Source organism: Podarcis erhardii (assembly GCF_964252035.2).
Source record: "Podarcis erhardii genome assembly, chromosome: 14".
Classification (NCBI taxonomy): domain Eukaryota; kingdom Metazoa; phylum Chordata; class Lepidosauria; order Squamata; family Lacertidae; genus Podarcis; species Podarcis erhardii.
In genome coordinates, this window is record NC_138503.1 from 26,640,898 (window position 1) to 26,661,703 (window position 20,806).

The 20,806-nt window shown below is 45.6% G+C and overlaps 1 protein-coding gene across 1 annotated transcript in view; it reads left to right on the forward strand.

Annotated features, from left to right (window-relative positions):
• The first annotated feature begins 4,206 nt into the window (after positions 1-4,206).
• MAP2K1 (mitogen-activated protein kinase kinase 1) overlaps positions 4,207-20,806 on the forward strand; it is a 46,350-nt gene continuing 29,750 nt past the window's right edge. The window contains exon 1 of the mRNA XM_081839179.1: positions 4,207-4,531. Coding sequence (XP_081695305.1) covers positions 4,452-4,531 — 80 coding nt within the window. The 5' untranslated portion in view covers positions 4,207-4,451. The remainder of the gene's footprint in view (positions 4,532-20,806) is intronic.

Here is a 20,806-nt window from a genome sequence, read left to right on the forward strand (position 1 = left end):
AACAAGGCGTGCCTTCTGATTAGCACAGGTGCCCTGGAAACAATAGCCGACACTCACATCAGACGTTTGGCTTCTGAAAAACGTTTGAAAACTACAACACTTACTTCCGGTTTTCGTGTTTTCGTTCGGGAGCCGATTTGTTTGTCAACTAAGCCTTTTGAGAATCAAGGTTCCACTGTACTTCCCATTGCATGGTTGTGTTGTGCAGTCTCAAATTTGTGCCCCAGAATCCCCAGAACATAACAAGGGCCCCGTTAGACCAGGGCAAAGGCCCATTTAGTCAAAAGCGGCACATGAGCACAACAGTCGGGCTGGGTGCTGTATCGATACATCGTCCAAAATCAGTTTGAAATCCACATCATGGTCACGGTTTCCTAATCGACGTGGTGCTGTATCGAGAATCGCGATGTGTATGTGTGCTATGTAAAAAAATGTGATGTGGGAAAAAACTAGTGAAGCTGGTCATCGCTTCTGTCAAGATTCCTGCCACCCCATTGTTCTGTACTATAAAGTAACAGTTATAACAATATGGAAAATATAAGTAAAAATGTTTTCTTTAAGATCCCAAAGTAGTAGCAGTTCCCAGGGCATTACCCTGTTCACTCTACATCATTCCATCCTTATTTCAGACATCATGAAATATTGATATATCGTGATATATCACAATGTTGAAAACCAGACATCGCTCAGCCCTATGCAACAGCCCTCTCCTCATCTGTGTTTCCCAGCATCTGGCATTCAAAGGGATTCTGCCTTTGACAAGAGAAGTACAATAGCCATTGATAGCCTTATTGCCCTTCATGAATGTTGCAGAAGATCCCGGAGCACATATATAACAGCGGAAGTAGTGTTCTGTAGTGGTTAGAGTGCTGGGCTAGAACCTGGGAGACCAGGGTTCGAATCCCCACTCAGCCACGAAGCTCACAGGGTGTTTTTGGACCAGCCACTGAGTCTCAGCCCAACCTACCTCCAATACCCTTTTAAAATGTGTTGGGTTGAGAAGGGGGGTTTAGCGGGTTGTTTTTATTCTTATTATGTATTTTGTGTTTTTATATTGTGATTTTATGTTGTAACTGAGACCTGCAGGTATAGGGCAGTATACAAATATAATAATAATAATTAATAATAATAATAATAATAAAGTGGAAAGAAGTATGAGATATAAATGTAATAATGGCTCATAGCTATTGATAACCTTCTCCCCCATGAATTTGTCTAATCCTCTTAATACCATCCAAGCAAATTCTGTAGTTTACTTAAGTGCTAAGTGCAGGAGTCTCCTCAGAAGCAAATCTTATTTTATTTGTTGTGGTTTACTTACGTGTAAGTGGAGTTAGGACTGCGGCTGTCAGACTGTATGCTTTGGGCTCAAGCTGTGCGAGTCTAGGGATTGCCATTTCTGACCCACAAGTCCTCACTTTTGCTCTGTCACACCTCTTTTACTTGGAGTAAATACAACACACAGTTTCTATTCCCCCCCCCCCCTTTCTTGGCAGGGAGCTAGTGCCTTTTAAAAAGTCCATGGCAGGCAGAAATTATCTATGACAAGATGCAGGATCAGCACGACTCAAGAGGAGCAATCATTCCAAGAATCTGTTCACCCAATTTGGCCTCCAGAGTGCAAAGTGAATTATACCATGAGAGACAAGCGCATATATGCTTTATTACACTGAGGCTTTGTACCCATTACCAGCTTAAAACTCAGCTAGGTTGTTCTTTTTCCTCAATTTGTATTGAAGCTGGTTTGAGGGGGAAATGCAGCAAAATGAAGTGTAAAAAGGTAAAGGGACCCCTGACCATTAGTTCCAGTCATGACCGACTCTGGGGTTGTGGCGCTCATCTCGCTTTATTGGCCGAGGGAGCCAGCGTACAGCATCTGGGTCATGTGGCCAGCATGACGAAGCCGCTTCTGGCAAACCAGAGCAGCGCACGGAAACGCCGTTTACCTTCCCGCTGGAGTGGTACCTATTTATCTACTTGCACTTTGATGTGCTTTCAAAGTTCTAGGTTGGCAGGAGCTGGGACTGAGCAACGGGAGCTCACCCCGTCGCGGGGATTCGAACTGCCGGCCTTCAGATCGGCAAGTCCTAGGCTCTGTGGTTTAACCCACAGCGCTACCCATGTCCCAAAATGCAGTATACTGTTATATATTTTTTAAAAAAAAAACAAAAACCAAGAGAACAGGATGCAATATAGACACGGATTGTAACTCATATAATGTGTGCGCCACTTTCCAGACCAGCAGTGGGAGCACACCAGATGCAGCGTAAACAGAAATATGCACGCAGTCTGAATTTGTTCCTTTGAGGTTCTTCCAGCTACTTTCATTACTTCTCTTCCTTCTTAATTGTTCTGGCATGACATTTGGCTCCGGATAGGACACTACTGCAAAACTTCCACGGCAATCACAATTTGCTTCTAGCATTTGTGCAATGTTTTTAATTTAATTAGGTTGATGCTTTTATGGGACCTTTATTTATTGTCAAGATTTAACCTAGAAAATAGAAAAGCAATGCTCATCCTAAATCTTATATCAAATTTCTGCAGTTCGTTATGCTTTTTGTAGTTATAAAGTAGGTATACCAAATATTAAACAAGAATGTTCATGTTAGAAAACATTTGAAAAAGAAAAGAAGTATATGTAAGAGTACCCACTCCTACATATCTACACACAGTCTGTCCTATACATTCAGGTGTACACACATTGCTGTACCCTATAGGGTCAAGGCAGCTTACAGCAATATACTGGTTAAGAGTGTTAGACCAGGACTTGAGAGACCAGGGTTCAATTTCCATTTGGTTATGAAGTTCACTGGCTGGCCTTGGGCCGGTGACTGTCTCTCATCCTACTCTACCTTACAGGGTTTTTGTGAGGATAGCACAAGGAGGGAGAAAAGTTGTTTTCCTTCATTTGCAAGGAATCATACAAAACAAAGTGGCACTGATAAAGAAAAGTTCCAGGGTGGCAACAGAAAGCAAACTAAAAATGGTTTTGCAGTTCACCAAAACTATCCAGCAATATCAAGTTATAGGAAAACTGGTGCTATTAACAGTAATCCTTCAAGTTGATTAATTGGTTCGGCAACTTCCATGAACATGACATGTGATGCTAATGTGATTCAAGTGAGAGTCAGATGCCTTGTCAACCCGGCCTGCGGCCTGCCCAGGGTATTTAACAATAATATTTTATGTCCTTTAGAGGAAAAATTCTGAATTGTAGAATTTTAAACACCTGTCATCATCCTTGGCTTCACTCAATTTTGTTTATAACACTCTTCTCATTTTCTTCTAGTTGTGAGGTTGGGGGATGGGGAGGGGCCTCACAAGTGGCCTTTCTTCATCTAAATCTGGCCCTGAGTCCATGTAATGTTCTGGAGCTGTGAGTGGTGCCAAGTCAATTTGTGCCACCGAAGAAGATACAACAGCAAAGAAACACTGCTGATGCGCCTTACTTTAAGTCTCCTATAATAAAGGAAGTTATAGGAACACAAGAATCTGCCTGAGAAAGGAGCCAGATCAGTGGTCCATACAGCGCAATACTGTCTAGACTGGCTGGCAGATAACTCTAGGGCAGCCTTTCTCAACCTGTGGGTCCCCAGATGTTGTTGAACTACAACTCCCATCACCGCTAGCTAGCAAGGCCAGAGCTCAGGGATGATGGGAGTTGTAGTCCAACAACATCTGGGGACCCACTGGTCGAAAACCGCTACTCTAGTCTAGAGCACGAGGGTTTTCCAAACCCTTCCTGCACACGCCGGGGATTGAACCTGAGACTTTGTGCCGCTGTTCTTGTCCCAGAAACAAGTTGCTTGTAGCTCAGCATTCATTCATTCATTCATTTTTCATTAGCTCAGTATTGTCAACGCTGATTCCTGGGAACGATAGGAAGCACCCCAGGAGATGGGGATGGGGAGGAATTGAACCTGTGGCCCGTTTTGCATGCGAGAGCTGCCGCTCAGCTGCATCGACTCTTCCCGGGCTGCTCTGGCCCCGGAGCGCGGCTTTCGAGGCCCCTCCCTGCCGCAATTTCCCACGCACCCCGGGCAAAGTAAGGGCAGAGAAGCTTGGCGGAGGCTTCACCCCTCCACAACGTCCATGCGCACGGCTCTGGGCACATGCGCCCTGCGCTAAGCCGGACCCCTTCGCTCGTCGGGGGAGGACCCTCCGCTGAGGCGCTTCTCTCCCCGCCTTGTTCTTTAAAGCGCGCAGGAGGCGAGAGCTCGCCTCGGCACAGGAGCAGCAGCCGCCGCCGCCGCAGTAAACGCCGCCCAGAAGGTGGCGGAGCGCCCAGGCGAAGCCCGGAAGGCGTAGAGCGAGCCGGCGCCTGCTTCGCCCCGGGCTCCCCCGCTCGGCTTCCGAGCCTCGAGAAGGGAGCGCGCCCAGCGCCGCAGGGCGAGAGGGCAGAGCGCGGGGCTCGGCGGGCAGCCTCCTCGGAGCGCGCCAGAGAGACCATGCCGAAGAAGAAGCCCATGCCCATCCAGCTCCACCCCGCGCCCGACGGCTCCGCCATCAACGGGACCAGCGCGGCCGAGTGAGTCAGGCTGGGGGGACGGAGGGGGAGGCAAGCGGAGCAGGGGCCGGGCTGGGGTCCCTCGCCGGGCCGCCCTGGCGCTTTCCTGCCCTCGGAGTGCAGGACTTCTTTCCCCGGACTTCGGTGGAAGAGGGGGGCGCGGGGGGGGGGGCGACGCCCGGCGGAAATCCAGGAGCCCCTCGTTTCCTTTCGCATTCTTTGTTATTGTTGTTGTTTAGTCGTTTAGTCGTGTCCGACTCTTCGTGACCCCCTGGACCAGAGTAGCCAGGCACTCCTGTCTTCCACTGCCTCCCGCAGTTTGGTCAAACTCATGCTGGTAGCTTCGAGAACACTGTCCAACCATCTCGTCCTCTGTCACCCCCTTCTCCTTGTGCCCTCCATCTTTCCCAACATCAGGGTCTTTTCCAGGGAGTCTTCTCTTCTCATGAGGTGGCCAAAGTATTGGAGCCTCAGCTTCAGGATCTGTCCATCCAGTGAGCACTCAGGGCTAATTTCCTTAAGAATGGAGAGGTTTGATCTTCTTGCAGTCCTTGGGACTCTCTAGAGTCTCCTCCAGCACCATCATTCAAAAGCATCAATTCTTCGCATTCTTAGTTGCTTTTAAAGTGGTTGTTCGAAACTGTAGGCTGAAGAGCACAGGAATATTATTGTGGGTTCGGGCTCGTGTGTAGGGGTCTTTTCAAAGAAAGGGAGGAAATGACAGAATGGACTACTGAGACTCGGAATCTGTGCTTATTAAACCACTTCTCCCCGCCAAAGATAAAATTATGGCTGGAGGTTAAGTTGTAAACTGCCCTAGTGCAAGGACTCGCTAGCTACAGGTTTCTCTGCTGAAGACTGTTGTAGAGGACTTCCCCGAATGTTTTGTAGCTGCTGCATCGCTAAAAGCAGCGCCTGTGAAAAAGAGACACTTTGAAAAATTTATTTGTGAGTTGGCAGAGCCTTTCCGCACCCTCCGGCTCCAGTCTGCAGTGACAGTTTTGTGGCCGCCAAAACTGCATTAATTGTTTGCAGGAAATGCTACTTAAACACGCAAGTAAGACACCTGCAATAATGTTTGCATAACCCCACAGAATCGCCATACTGTGCTGTTGCTATGCTGACTACAGGCTATTCCAACAAAGTGGATGTTCTCTGATATCTCCAGATAACAGAACTGAAGATGTTCTTCTGTTTGCACATCACAATCCGGGCGCTGGGGATGAAGGGTGGAGTGCGGGATGAAATAGCAAGCAGCTCATTGCCTTAGGCTCTCATTTGAAATGATACCAAGATGTTTGCATTAATCAAAACGATCGCCTTTGATCATCGGGATTACCTGTGAATTGACAACTCTGATTGCCTGGAAAGTTCTATATTGAAGCCTTCTGCCTAGTGAAGGGTGGGGGAATGAATAGTACAAGCAGGTCCCCAGGTTCCTCTCCATTGCAGTGCTGAGATGTACACAATGGAATTCACGGAATCCGATATTGTATTTCCAGAGTCAGATACAAACTGACACTTTCAGGACTGACAGGAAATTTTGGGGGGCGTGCTAATTGGAATTTATCAGCTGGCTTTTGTACTTTCTGAATGCTCTCTCATAGTCCCAGGGTCAAAAAGCTTATAAACCTACATTTAGAAATGAAAGGTTAAAAGTAAAAACGCAATTTTGAAAGTATGTACTTTTATACAGTTTTCCTTTAGTTTTTCTTATTCACAGATTGATGTAGAAACCATACACAACAGAACCATGCAAAAGTGACACTGCCCAGAAATGGATTGATTCTTCCTTTCCTAAAGTGAGAGTTCTGCTCTTGGTTTGTCAGGGTCCTGTAATCCTTTTCCATTTTTCATACGTGTAGCTGAAACATAATGTTTTTACGTTCATGAGTCCATTTTTTGATGATTCCTGTATATGTAGAAAAATGTTTTCCATTGGATATCCACACGACTCTTTGAAGTGAGAGGCTCCCCTCAAAAAGGCAGGGTAGATTTTTTTTTATTTCTTATTTATTTGTATCACCATATCATAAACTACCCAGGCATTTTTCAATGTGGAAACATACAATACCATTTTAAAATAAGAGAGAGAGAGAGAGATTCATCAAGGTGACTGGCTATTCAAAATAAAAATTAAACTGCTGCAAATAACAATATTTCCTTTAAAAATCCACATGGATGGATGGATACACCTTTTCTGGTGTGCCAGTTCCCCCTTCAGAATACTTCCACAAGCAATCGCAGTGGCAAAAATTGTGCTTAAGGTCAATGGAACAATGAATCAGTCTTCTGGAAATGGTTAAATGCTATTGAGAATTGAACATAGGTTCTGACTCAACCCGTGTGCAAACTCAGGCTGCTAAGTAAGCTTAGCAGACCTGAGGTAAAAAGGCTAGGACTTCTTATCAGTTAGTTGCTAGGGTAGGATGAGGAAGTAGAAGGCAAAAGTAGGTTTCACAATGAAGGAAGGAAGTGCTGAGCTTCTGTAAGAAGCTGGTGCTAATTTAACATTCTTAAATGGTCTGTAGTCATGGGAGGTGTTTGGGATGGCCAAGTTTGCAAATGTCAGCAAATTGTTCAGGATGGTGAAAACCCAAGCGGAATCTGGAAAGCTCCAGGATGATCTGCCTATATGGTATGACTGGGTAACAAAATGGCAAATGAGGTTAAGTGTAAGTTAATTGCAAAGTGATGCGCATTCAGATACACTGATGGGCTCTGGTGGTGCCTGACCTTGAAAGAGATATTGGGGACACGGTGGATAGCTCAATGTGAGTGCCAGTTTGGTACCCGGCTGAAATGAGTGAGACAAATTCTGTGCTGGGAAGTATTAGGAAGCGGGATGAAAACACACCCGGTGTCATTCTGCCTTGATGTAAATCTATGGTGCAACTGTGTTTGGAATTCTGTGTGCAGCTCTGGTTGCCTGGTCTCTAAAGGGGTATCTTAGTTCTAGAAAAAGGTGGAAAAAGAGGTTGGAGCATTTTTCCATTGCAGAAGGGCTAAATAATGTTGGACATATTAATTTGGGGTGAAACTAAACAGAAGTCATAAGAGAGGTTTCTAAAATAATGTATTGCGTAGGATAGACTAGGTAGATACATGGAGTGGATAGAGAAACACTTTTCTCAATTTCTTAGAACTTGCCGCCACCCAGCACAAATGATATATAGCAGGCACGTCCAACTGTCTAGAGAATGCAATCTACTCCCAGTGTAATAAAACTGGCAGTGATCTACCCATTGTCATTGCCAATAGTTCTTGAGCTTTTTGGGCGGGGGCCGACCAAAGTTAGTTGTTGACCTTTTTTTTAGGGGGATGACCAGAGGAATAGCACACTTGTTGATGGAGTATAGGAGGATATACAAGCTGTCTTAGCAGCGATGCTAATTAGTGCTGGGGGCGAGGAGATCGTTCTCAGGAGCAACTGGGCGAACACTTTCAAATATCCCATAATCGACCTGGGACACCCCAGCGATCTACCTGTCGATCATGGCCGACCTGTTGGACATTGCTGATATATAGTATCTTTTTAAAAAATTCTTCATACAATGCGTTATGTCTACCTGAAAAATGCTGGTGTGGAATGTATAACAGAGACCTGGTTTGCTTAAGGGGTTCAGGCTGAGCCTCTCAGATTGGGGTGCTAGATGAGCCTTTGCTTGAGTGTTGAAGATGTGGGGTTTCTATAGCCCATCTCCTTTGTCGGATACTCACTTCAGGAATTGTTTGGTTCTGAGTGTCTGTAATTGTCGTCATTGTTACTTATTTATTTGTACCCCACCTTTCCCCCTGATGGGACTCAAAGCAGCTTACAGATAAAAGCTAGAGTCGCTAAAAACATAGGAAAAACAGTCATTAAAAAGCAATTAATAATAGAATTAAAACTACATACATATATAAAATCATGATTAAAACTTACGAACGGTTACAATAAAAATAGCATGTCAGAAGCCGTTTCATTAAAAGCAGTCAATTCCAAAAGCCTGTAGGAACAAGGAGGTTTTCACCTGCTGGTGGAAGGAGAACAAGGAGGGAGCCAGGCTAGCTTCTGCAGGACTCTCTAGTTCCAGAGTCTGGGAGCAGCCACCAAGAAGGCCCTTTTCCGCGTTCCTATCAGGCGTGGCAGTCTGTTGGTACTAGTAATGACTGTTGTTATGGACAAATCACTATTTGATCAGGTCTGGGCTGTCTGCTGCAATTAAGCTCCATAGATGTGGAGGACCAGTTTTGATGGTTTGACCCTGAGGATTGGTAGACCCTCAGAACTTCCCACAGATTTGTCCAGCAGTCTTACCGAGGCTGTAGCCTACCCCTGGATCAGGAAGTGACCTGAGCCATTGAGTCAACTGCTTCCTAATGTTATTGGCCAAGCCATAGAGTCAATTTAGCTCTTTGGTTTTTAGCTCTGCACCATATCGATGAAACTGCAAGGTTGACTGTTGGAGAGCAGATGATGGAAAACTCAAAGGGAATCTGATCAAGCACAGAGTGGAGCCCATTTTAGAGCTTATACTACTGCTGTGGAGAAAGCTCACTTCACCACCACCATTGATTCTGCACAATGCCAGCAAATGCAGCTCTTCTCAGTGGTGAAAGGCCTGTGCTATAGCGGCCCAATGGATCAACCTGTTTCTTTCAAAGGCCCATAGGTGCCTTCTGCGGTAGAGATCACTCATGTCAGCTCTGGCATAGTTTTGACAGAATCTGAGAAAGATACAGCTAGAACACTGTCTGGCCCTGTTATGAATTATTTTTAGCTTGAACAGCCTGAGGATGTTGATAAGTTGCTTAGAGGGTTGAGACATCATGCTTGCTTGTTGGATCCCTACCTTTCCTAGCTGATAAAATTAGCCAGTGCCAGGTTAACAATCAGAGGAGGTAAATGCTTTTTTGCTTCTGGTGTGAAGATGTTGGAGGGCTGGCCCTGCATTTTAACTTGCCAAATTTGTGACCGCCACACCAATGCTGCCTTTTAAAAATCATTTTCATCGTATGCTTCATTCAGGAGGGAAAGAAAGTATTTTTCGTTCTTTAAACCAGCCTTTCCCAATCTGGTGTGCACTGGGTGCTGGGAGTTGTAGTCCAAAACTTCTGAAGGGCACCAGGTTGGGGAAGGCTGCTTAGTGTAGACATTGGATAGGAATATGTTGATTTTATTTGGAGAGCTTTAATTATGCAACTCAGAGTTGGTAACGCCAGAGATAAAACGAGGCCAGCTCCTAACGTCTCCTTTCTGTGTTGGTACTGCTGTATTATATAACCTTTTTGTTGTTGCTCTCAACATCATTTTGTTCTTAATGCTTTTGCTATGCACGTCTGTTCTTCTGTTCCTCCATAAATAAAATTTTGTCTTAGATGGGAAGTATGTGCCTTGCAAGCAGCTCTCAGAGAGGCAGCTATTGCTTTAGAAGAGGCCTTGTGCTTCCGGCGAAGGGCAGGGGACTTGGGTGTAAGCAAGGTGGCCAACCTGGTGCCTTCCAGATGTAATTGGACTGCAATTCCAAGCATCCTGGACCACTAACCATGGTAAGGTAAAGGTAAAGGGATCCCTGACCATTAGGTCCAGTCGTGGCCGACTCTGAGGTTGCGGCGCTCATCTTGCTTTATTGGCCGAGGGAGTCGGCGTACAGCTTCTGGGTCATGTGGCCAGCATGACTAAGCCGCTTCTGGCGAACCAGAGCAGCGCACGGAAATACTGTTTACCTTCCCGCTGGAGCAGTACCTATTTATCTATTTGCACTTTGACGTGCTTTTCAACTGCTAGGTTGGCAGGAGCAGGGAACAAGCAACGGGAGCTCACCCTGTCGCGGGGATTCAAACCGCCGGCCTTCTGATCAGCAAGTCCTAGGCTCTGTGGTTTAACCCACAGCACCACCCGCGTCCCTACTAACCATGGTACATAGGAATATAAGAAGTTGTTTTCTGCCAGATCAGATCACTGGTCAGTCAGCTCATTGGTCTTCAGCTGGTGGGTCTGGACCCACTAGTTGGTCGCAATCAGTGTTAGAAACAGGCACCGTAAACCTGGGTTACATTCGCCACAGCAGAATGTCTAGGCGCCATTTATTTTTACAATGAAATTTATTATATTTATTCATTTCATTTCTGTACTGCTTTATACTTTAAAGAAAAACATCTCAAAGTGGTACACAACACATTGAAACATAAAATGAAACAATCCAGAACAAAACAAATTCAAGGTTCAAGGAAAATATTTCAGATCCTTCTCTAAATGACATTTTGCTTTCCCCATATTTTGTTACCTACTTACTATATATAGCTGCCCCACAGCAGAAGTGCTCTAGGAAGCCAGTGTGGTGTAGTAGTTAGAGTGTCAGACTAGGACCTGGGAGATCAGGGTTCAAATCCCCACTCAGTCTGGAAGCTCACTGGGTGACCCTGGAGTCAGTCACAGCCCCTTAACCTACCTCACAGGGTTGTTGTAGGGATTAACTGAGGAGGGGGGTGAACCATGTACTCCTTGGAGAAAAAGGTGGGATATCAATGCAATAAATAAGCTGCTCCATTTACCTGCTTAAGAAAGCTGGAGGAGCCAGCCAGATGGAGAACCATGTGGAGATCCAGAGATCTCCACATGGTTGCAACTGGACCCATGTTAGTCACCCGTCACCTGGCTAATTTCAAACACTGGTTGCAACCTGTTCCCAGCCGGATCACAACAAGAGCACACTACCTCCCCGTGAGTACATGGTAGAAGATTAAGATATGGATTAAAAGTGGGTCCTGGGTATGAAAAGGTTGGTGATACGGTACCTGATCTAGCTCAGTAATGTACACACTGACTGGCAGCATCTCTCCAGGGTTTCAGGCAGGAGACACTCCCAGCTTTATGTGGAAATGGTGGGGATTGAACCTGGGACCTTCTGCTTGCAAAGCAGATGCTCTGTCACTGAGCTGTGGGTTAGTTCTTGCCCCTGGGAAGGTGGCTGGTGCTGATGGGAATCGCGGTTGAGTAACATCTAGTGGACATAGCTTTGGTCTCCTCGGCATAAAGCATTGTTCCAATGATCTATTAATGAAGCTCCTCCTCTGGAATGCCTCTCTCAGGCTGTCAATTTCACTTTCTTCAAATCTACCCTGAAAACCCACGTTTATGTGCAAAGCCTTGGGCACCACCCCTCATACTGTAACAAAGCCTGTATAACTGCAATAGCCACACATTCTCACCCTGTTTATGCCCTGCCTCCATTTCCTTCCTGTTTTGTCCGTTGTGTCTGTAATCGCCTTGGGGCACAGACCTGTCCTTTTGTCCACGGATAACGATATATATAAGCAATTACGTATTCATGTGTATCTTTCATTTATATTGTGTCTTTCCTCCAGAAAAGTACAAATCATTTTATCACAATTATTTATGCCAGCATACAAATCCTCCCCAGTAGCATCAATGCAGTTGTTGGTTTTTTTGTTTTTTGTTTTTTTTAAAGCAGCAGCAGCTATAAGGTTCCCTTAGCTATTTATCCTCACAACAACCCCCGGTGAGGCTGGTGTTGCTGAGAGATTGTGACCCACCCATAGCTGCCTAGTGGGCTTTGTGGCTGTGTGAGGATCTGAACATGGGTCTTCTTAGTCCCTAGTGGTGTGTGTGTGTGTGTGTGTGTGTGTGAGAGAGAGAGAGAGAGAGAGAGAGAGAGAGAGAGAGAGAGAGAGAGAGACCTGCCCTGAGGTTAACACATCGTGCATCTGATAGAGTGTACTTTAGTTCATAGAAAGCTTATGCTTATAATACATTGGTTAATTCTTCAGGTGCCAAATGAGTCCATTTAGTAAAATGACAGTCTCTGTTTTTTTACATCTCCTGTCTCTAAAATGGCCTCACTTACGTTTTTGTCGTCTAAGTGCTTATTGCTTTGGGGGGGAAATCCATCTAGTATGTTTAAAACAGTCTCCTTTTCCGTTCCTACTGATAATATGTTAACCAGTCCACCCTGGTTGAGAAAGGGTGTACTTTGCGAGCAGGGCATTATGAATTTAGCATAATTCCAAGCTAATGGTGGAACTGTTTGTTATTAAATGCACTTTTCAAATCCACCTTAAATCCCTATTCAGTTCCAAGCACAGATTGGCAGGCCAGCTTTGCAATCTACCCCCAGGAGAAATAAAATATTCTCATCAGTGTCCATTTTAATTATAAAGAGCTAGGTAGAAATGTACAAGGGAAAGCGTGTAGGCAGTGTTTCTTAACCCTTGTATGTGTTGCCACTTGAGATTCTTTAAAAATGAAATTTATGAGCAATTAATTACTGTATGTTGGTGATGATGAAAAAAAAGGGGGGGAGAGAAAAAAGGAGGGGGAATCACCTCCAGGCAACGTTCACCAAGGTAACCTCTAAGACAAGTTCTGGATTCTGGGAGCATGTCACTTCCCTTGGCTGCAAGGGTTCCTGTGTTCAACCTGCAGGCAAGGCCATTCATGGAATAATTGAATTGTAGATTGGGAAGGGACCACAAGGGTTATCAAGTCCAACCCCCTGCAGTGCAGGAATCTTTTGCTCAGCACAGGACTCGAACCCATTACCCTGAGATTAAGAGTCTCACACAGTACAGACTGAGAAAAGATTTGTGTTTGATATTTGGATACAAAATGATGCTGTGTGATAACACGAACCGTTTTGATGCGTTTTCATGTTGTTAAATTGCACTGGAAGGAAATCCACTCATGGGAGATAAGTACACATTTTTAGATGCAGAGGACCAGTGTTAGAAACTGAGATATGAAAGCTAGGAGCTAAATGGCACCTTAAACCTAAGTTATGGATGCAACAATGGAATGTCTAGGCACACTTTTTTTTATAACAAGAATGCAAAGCTGAAAATGAATGAACTGCAGCTGAAATATTATGTTCCGTTTTTCACATGGTCTAGTTCTTCCCCTGCCGCACCCCTTTATATTCTTATGAGGGTCCCTTCTCCAGTCTTTAGAGAGTAGCTGGAAATGGGGAGCAGAAAAAGATCCTCCTTTCCTTCCACTCTGCAGTTTTAATCTGAAATCTTAGGTGCAGTACTGCGCCCTGAGCTCAGAAACTACTCAAGCTAATGAAATTCCCTGTCGCAAAATACGCCTAGAACAAAATGGGAGTTTTGAACATTGCAGAGGACCTTTTAGGAAGCGTCACAGCATCCTGATATAGCACATGCTAAGTGTAATGAATGTGAAGGAACCTTTTATCACCTTTGGTGGACCTGCCCAAAGATTAAGGCCTACTGGGAAATGATCTATAATGAAATTAAGAAAATCCTTAAGTGGACATTTGTAAAGAAACCGGAGGCTTTTCTCCTGGGCATGGTCGGCCAATTGGTACCAAAGAAAGATAGGACCTTTTTTATGTACGCAACAACAGCAGCAAGAATCCTTTTGGCGAAGTATTGGAAGACTAAAGAATTACCTACTCTGGAAGAATGGCAGACCAAGGTGACTGAATTTATGGGACTGGCAGAGATGACCGGCAGAATCCGTGACCAGAGGAAAGAGACAGTGGAGGAGGACTGGAAAAAATTTAAAATCTATCTTAAAAATTGTTGTAAAATTTCGGAATGTTAAGATGTCAGGGGATTGGACACAAAGAATTACAGCTATAAATCGAAATTTATAAAGCAGAAACTCTTTTTAAAGAGAATTAAATATAAAAATGGGATGAAGAATTGCTAAAAATTTTGAAATTTGGATGCAGTGAAGGGGAGGTTTGGGGAAGTCGCATTATGTTTGTTTGTTTTTTGTTTATGTTGTAAAATCAATAAAAATTATTATTAAAAAAAAAAAAAAAATATAGCACATGCTTTGCATTCGTGAGATTTCACCCCAGTATCTCCAGGTAGGACTGGGAAGGTCTGAACCCTTGAAGGGCCACTGTCAGTCAGTGTAGGCAGTCCTGGGCCAGGTAGCAAAACAGTTTGAGTCAGGATGAGGCAGTGCAAAGAGCAGGGGTCAGCTGACCCTCCAGGGATGTGAGGGCACATTTGGAGTTTTTAAAGAGTGTTGCAAGTGTGGGCAGCTGCAGAAAGTTGCAAGTGCAATCCTGCAGTATGTGTCTTTGTTGTCATTTTTCTTTTACTCACACATCTCTCTCTCTCTTTCTCTCTCTCTCTCTCTCTCTCTCTCTCTCTCACACACACACACACACAGAGAGAGTGAGAGAGTGAGAGAGTGAGAGTGGTAGGTCCAGGCTGCTCTATCCACTTCCAGCCCAGGGAAAGTGACTGATAAGTGTGAGGGAATTCTTTCTGCAGTGGGCAAAAGATTGCTTTCGTCCAGCATTCTCTTCCACTCCTGACAGCAGACAGACAGATGTTTCTGGAAACTTCACAGCAGGACCCCAAAGCAGCAACCTCCCCATTGCTGGTGGTATTTTCCCGACATCTGGTATACAGTGGTTTCTCTTGTGGCTAATTTCTCTGGTCAGAAACCACTTTCCTTTGGCAAAACCCCTTCTGGCTTCTGTCAGCTCCAGAAGATTCCGTTCCGTTTTTATTGATATGCTAAGGCAGCCTTGCCAACCTGGTGCCCCTCAGATGTTTGGGGCTGATGGAAGTTGGAATCCCAAACACCTGGGGGGGGGGCACCAGGTTGGCAAAAGGCAGCACCAAAGACTTTGGTTGAGTCTGTCAGGAAGGGAAGCATTCCTTGTGCAAGTGCTTTCCGATTAATGTTATTATTGGAACTGAATGGTGAACTTTCCCCCTGCCTTCCAAGTGGGCAAATTCCCCTTCCTTCCTCACCCCAGCCGCAAAAGGGTTGCATCCGAGGACACGTTGACTCTGAGAACCGCATGCCAAAAGTCTTTGCTGGCTGTTACCCTGCAGCAAAGCAGCAGCTGTTCGAAGGGTGAAACGGACCATTTGCCACTCAGAAATTCTTAGCAAACATCTGCTCTCGGATGGATGGAAGGTCTCTCTCCTACTCACAGCCCTGTCTGAACAGGAAAAGAGCAAATTCCTTTGGAACGTTGTTGGCTGGCATTCCTCAGTGACTGTGACACGATTTATGGCCTCTCTGAGAGATTTCATCACTTCTTAGACATTCCATCAGGAATGTGTGTGCTAATGTCAGGGGCAAGGAGGGCTCCAGGAAGCTGATTAACTTAATCTTCAATCTCTGGAGGAGATTCTCCTACGAAACAGGTCTGGGGGGGGAAATGCTTCAAATTCCTAGGAGCCAAAATGAAAACGTTAAAGAGTCAGCTGTATATTGTCAGAGAAGACATTTAAATGCTTACATGCTAGTGTAGTGGATTTTCTGCAATTTAACACTCCAGTTGTGATAGAATTGTAAAGCTGGAAAGGGACCCTGAGGATTGTCTAGTCCAGTGTTTCCCAACCTTGGGCCTCCAGCTGTTTTTGAACTACAATTCCCATCATCCCTGACCACTGGTCTTGCTAGCTAGGGATGATGGGAGTTGTAGTCCAAAAACAGCTGGAGGCCCAAGGTTGGGAAACACTGGCTCTAGTCCAATCCCCTGCAATGTAGGAATATGCAGCTGGGGCCGAACCTGCAACCTTGGCGTTATCAGCACCATGCTCTTACCAACTGAGCTATCCAGATGGTAGTGTTCAAGACAGCTTTTATTTGGTCGCAACAGTGGTTGCTGGGGAATCAACAAGAGTGGAGTCCACAGGCCTATAATAAAGGCTCATATAATAATAATAATAATTTATTATTTGTACCCCGCCCATCTGGCTGGGTTTCCCCAGCCACTCTGGGCGGCTTCCAACAGAGATAAAAAATACACTAAAATGTCACATATTAAAAACTTCCCTGAACAGGGCTGCCTTCAGATGTCTTCTGAATGTCAGGTAGTTGTCCATCGCCTTGACATCCGATGGGAGGGCATTCCACAGGGCGGGCGCCACCACCGAGAAGGCCCTCTGCCTGGTTCCCTGCAACTTGGCCTCTCGCAGTGAGGGAACCGCCAGAAGGCCCTCGGAGCTGGACCTCAGTGTCCGGGCAGAACGATGGGGGAGGAGACGCTCCTTCAGATATACTGGACCGAGGCCATTTAGGGCTTTAAAGGTCAGCACCAACACTTTGAATTGTGCTCGGAAACGTACTGGGAGCCAATGTAGGTCTTTCAAGACCGGTGTTATATGGTCTCGGCGGCCGCTCCCAGTCACCAGTCTAGCTGCCGCATTCTGTATTAGTTGTAGTTTCTGGGTCACCTTCAAAGGTAGCCCCACGTAGAGCGCATTGCAGTAGTCCAAGCGGGAGATAACCAGAGCATGTACCACTCTGGCGAGACAGTCCGCAGGCAGATAGGGTCTCAGCCTACGTACCAGATGGAGCTGGTAAACAGCTGCCCTGGATACAGATTTGACCTGTGCCTCCATGGACAGCTGTGAGTCCAAAATGACTCCCAGGCTGCGCACCTGGTCCTTCAGGGGCACAGTTACCCCATTCAGGACCAGGGAATCCTCCACACCTGCCCGCCTCCTGTCCCCCAAAAATATAGAGGCATTCCCTTGCCTTGGCTTGACGCAGGTGTAGAAATTAAGCAATATTCTTGGAGGGAAAGCATGCCTGCATTATCAGAGCTTGGGTGCCTGATTCAGCAGGAAGATTTCAGTGTCTGCTTTCTATCAAGCTGGTCCAAGCCTGAGATTTTTCCTGCACAAACCTTCTTGACACATACAATAAGCAGATTCTCCTAACAATGTCCTTTCACACAGTCTTCTTACAAGTCTTCTTCTTTGGCGATCACTCGTAGCCGAGTAAGATTGTCTTCCATAAACACAGTTTTAACAATGAGTCTGTAAGTGACTGTGGAGGCCAATTCTGGACCCACATGTCCTTCCACAGTGGGGACATTGGTTTCCAGGCAGGAGCTGATCACGCTGTGGATTTGCCAAGCGTGCCTTCCTCTTAGCACATTTCTCCCTTGGGTTCTGAGTTCAAGTGTCTTCAAAGTCCACAACACCTTTGGTAAAGGCTGTTCTTCAACTGGAGCGCTCGCAGGCCAGTGTTTCCCAGTTGTCGGTGTTTATACTACATTTTTTAAGATTTGCCTTGAGACAGTCTTTAAACCTATCAGTGTGTTCATCAATACAGTGGTACCTCGGGTTACATACGCTTCAGGTTACATACGCTTCAGGTTACAGACTCCACTAACCCAGAAATAGTACCTCGGGTTAAGAACTTTGCTTCAGGATGAGAACAGAAATTATGCTCCGGCGGCGCAGCAGCAGCAGGAGGCCCCATTAGCTAAAGTGGTGCTTCAGGTTAAGAACAGTTTCAGGTTAAGAATGGACCTCTGGAACGAATTAAGTACTTAACCTGAGGTACCACTGTACTGCACTAGCATCAAAAATGTCAGAGCCTGAGTAGGGCCTGCTTGCCTGCCTGCCTGCCCCTGCTTGCTTCTAGGTGAGAGCACCGCCTAGGGAACTCCGTTGCTGCTGTGTGCACCCAGATGGATGGGGGGAGGGGAGAGGACCCTGAAGGAGGTGGTCCCAGCAGAGCCTTGGTGTTTATGTGGGACTTGCTCAGCTGGTGGCTATTCTGTAAAGTGATTTTTTTTCAGGTAGTGGTGCCAGTACAGCTCCTTGTCAAGGGTGTCTGAGATCCTTGAGGGCTGCTGTCAGTCAGATAGTAGCCTGGTATAAGGGAGTTTTCCCAAGCTCCTCAAGGCTGAGCTGCCTTCTGTTATTTCTTGGGATGCTGCTCTTGAAAAGCAATTAAAAAAATTACTTTACCCTCTTGTTTCAGCCACTGTGTGGAAGCGAGCATGTATTGCTTTTCAAGATGTATGGAGCTGTCTGCAGAATTTCAGTTTTCACTCTCCCGCACCAGCAATTTCCCCAGTTGCAATTGTTCATGCAAATTGTACTGTCAAACACCTCCTACCTTTTCAAAAACAGACAGGTGCGTAGGTGCTTCAGATGAGCACTCGTGCCTTTGCGCCTGTACCCCCGAATCTGTGTCAGTAGATGTGAAAAGCAGCTAGACATGATACGATTCATGCAATTCACCATGACAATGGTTATATATACTGTATCTTTAAAGAGCAAACTGCAGGCATGATGTAAAATTGACCACAAGAGGCAGTGATGGCCACCTGCTTGTATGGCCACCAACTTGTATGGCCACTCAAGGAGGATGTCTTATCGAAGCCAGGGGAAAGGGGGTGTGGTTAGGGAGAGGTGCGGTCCAGAGAGAGTTCTAGGGACCAGGATTTGATCCCTGAGGGTCCCCACCCATGGCCTAGCATGTTGTTCTAACTGTTGAATAACAAAGGCATAAATGGGAAAGGCCTGTTTTGCTTCTTATCTGGAGGGGGTGGGCAGTAATCTGCTTAGGTCCTTAGAAGGGTTTGTTTAATTGCGGAATTTGTGGAATGAAGGTTCAGCACAAGAACCACGTGGCTCTCTCCCCCGCCCCCCCAATAAGTTACAGTAGAAATTTATTTCATTTAATAATGCACATATCATCTGTAAATAAATTGGCATTCTACCTGGAATTGCATTGCATTTTCAACCTACAGTGGTCAAAACAAACAGTTTAGAATGAAGCATTTTGAATGTGCAGCATGGGTCAAATCTATCTGTGCAAATCTCTGCGAATGGTGCTGGCAATTTTTCTTGCATGGCTCTTGTCATTTGTCCAGGATATTCTGCCTCTGGCGCCACCTGATCTTTTTCTGTGGAAGCTCCCGGGTCCTAGCTCTGCTGGCTCTGAGCCAAGGAGTTCAGCTGACCAGGTGGGCCCTGCCAGCGGATGCTCTTTCAGAAGCGTGAGCTGCTTATTCTGGTCTCCTGCCCTGTCAGAAAACTTCCAGGGCAGGAAGTGAATAATCAGATTGCACTGACATGCAAATATTTACTGCCCTGCGATAAGACAAGTGCTCTGCTCCTCCTCTTAATGAGAGCAGCTTCTAATTTTGTTTTCTGACTGTTGGGATAAAGGGGCAGAAGGCAGCTGCTTCCACCTGTGCCTCTTCTTGTTTTTAGCTGATGCATCAGTTGTTTTGCAGGGGCTGTGAGAGAGGAACTCTGTTTCTTTGTTTTAATGTGTGTGGGGCGGGGGGCGTTGGCTGGCTAGGAAAACACAATCCTCTTGCATTCTTTGTGTCCCAGGCCTGAAACAGATGCAGATTTCCTGTTTCAGGATATGTTCGGTTTCCCATCTTTCTGTTGTAACAGGAGGAGAAGCACGTGGCAGGTGGAACAAGGCTATTATAGGCATTTCATATATGTTGCATAAACCCTACCATTCTGTGCCATTGCGTAGAATGCAATTACTCCCATTTTGTTTGTGAAATGTGCTGATCTGCAAACTTGGGAAACACATGTAGCATACAACCAATTTGCCGCTACTGGGTTCACTTCTGGCTAGAAGTTAGGTGGCTACTAGTCACAACAACTGAACAGGGACAGCCACACTGAAAGCCCTGCTCGGAGTTATTGTGGAGCGGGTTTCTGAGATCTTTGGGACTTCTATTTATTTATTTTATTTCACAACCTGTAATAAAACCTCAAAGCAGCTTACAAAAGGGAGAAGCTCTCTTGCAGACCACAGTGAGGAAGCCCATTTGCTGGGTTTCACAATTGGGGAGGATGCTGTTGGACTCTGGTCCTGCTTCCAGGTTTCCCATTGGGGCATCTGGTTGGCCGCTGTAGGAACAGGATGCTGGACTAGATGGGCTTTGGCTGAAGGTAGATTAAGAGGCTGTGACTGACTCCACGGTCGCCCAGTGAGCTTCCTGAGTGGGGATTTGAACCCTGATCTCCCAGGCCCTAGTCCAACACTCTAACCACTACACCACACTGGCTTCCCATAGTACTTCTTCTATGGGGCAGCTATATAAATTAAGTAGGTAATGAAATATGGGGAAAGCAAAATGTCACTTAGAGAAGGATCTGAAATATTTTCCTTGAAGCTTGAATTTGTTTTATTCTGGATTGTTTTATCTGATGTTTTAGTGTGTTGTAAACCGCTTTGAGATTTTTTCTTTAAAATATAAAGCGGCATAGAAATGAAATGAATAATAATGATAATAACAACAACAAGAACAATAATATTTCATTGTAAAAATAAATGGCGCCTAGACATTCCGTTGTGGTGACCGTAACCCAGGTTTAAGATGCCTTTTGACAATTAGCTTGTATATCTGAGTTTCTAATACTGATTATTGTTCTGCACGTGTAGACAGATTCAGCCCTTGCTTAGCCACATCCTCTTCATTTGAGCGTAGTTCTTTGTTGATACATCCTCCAAACTTCATGGAGGAAGGGAAATGCAAGCTGGCCGCTGTTTCGTTGCTGGTAGGACTCACTTGGGTG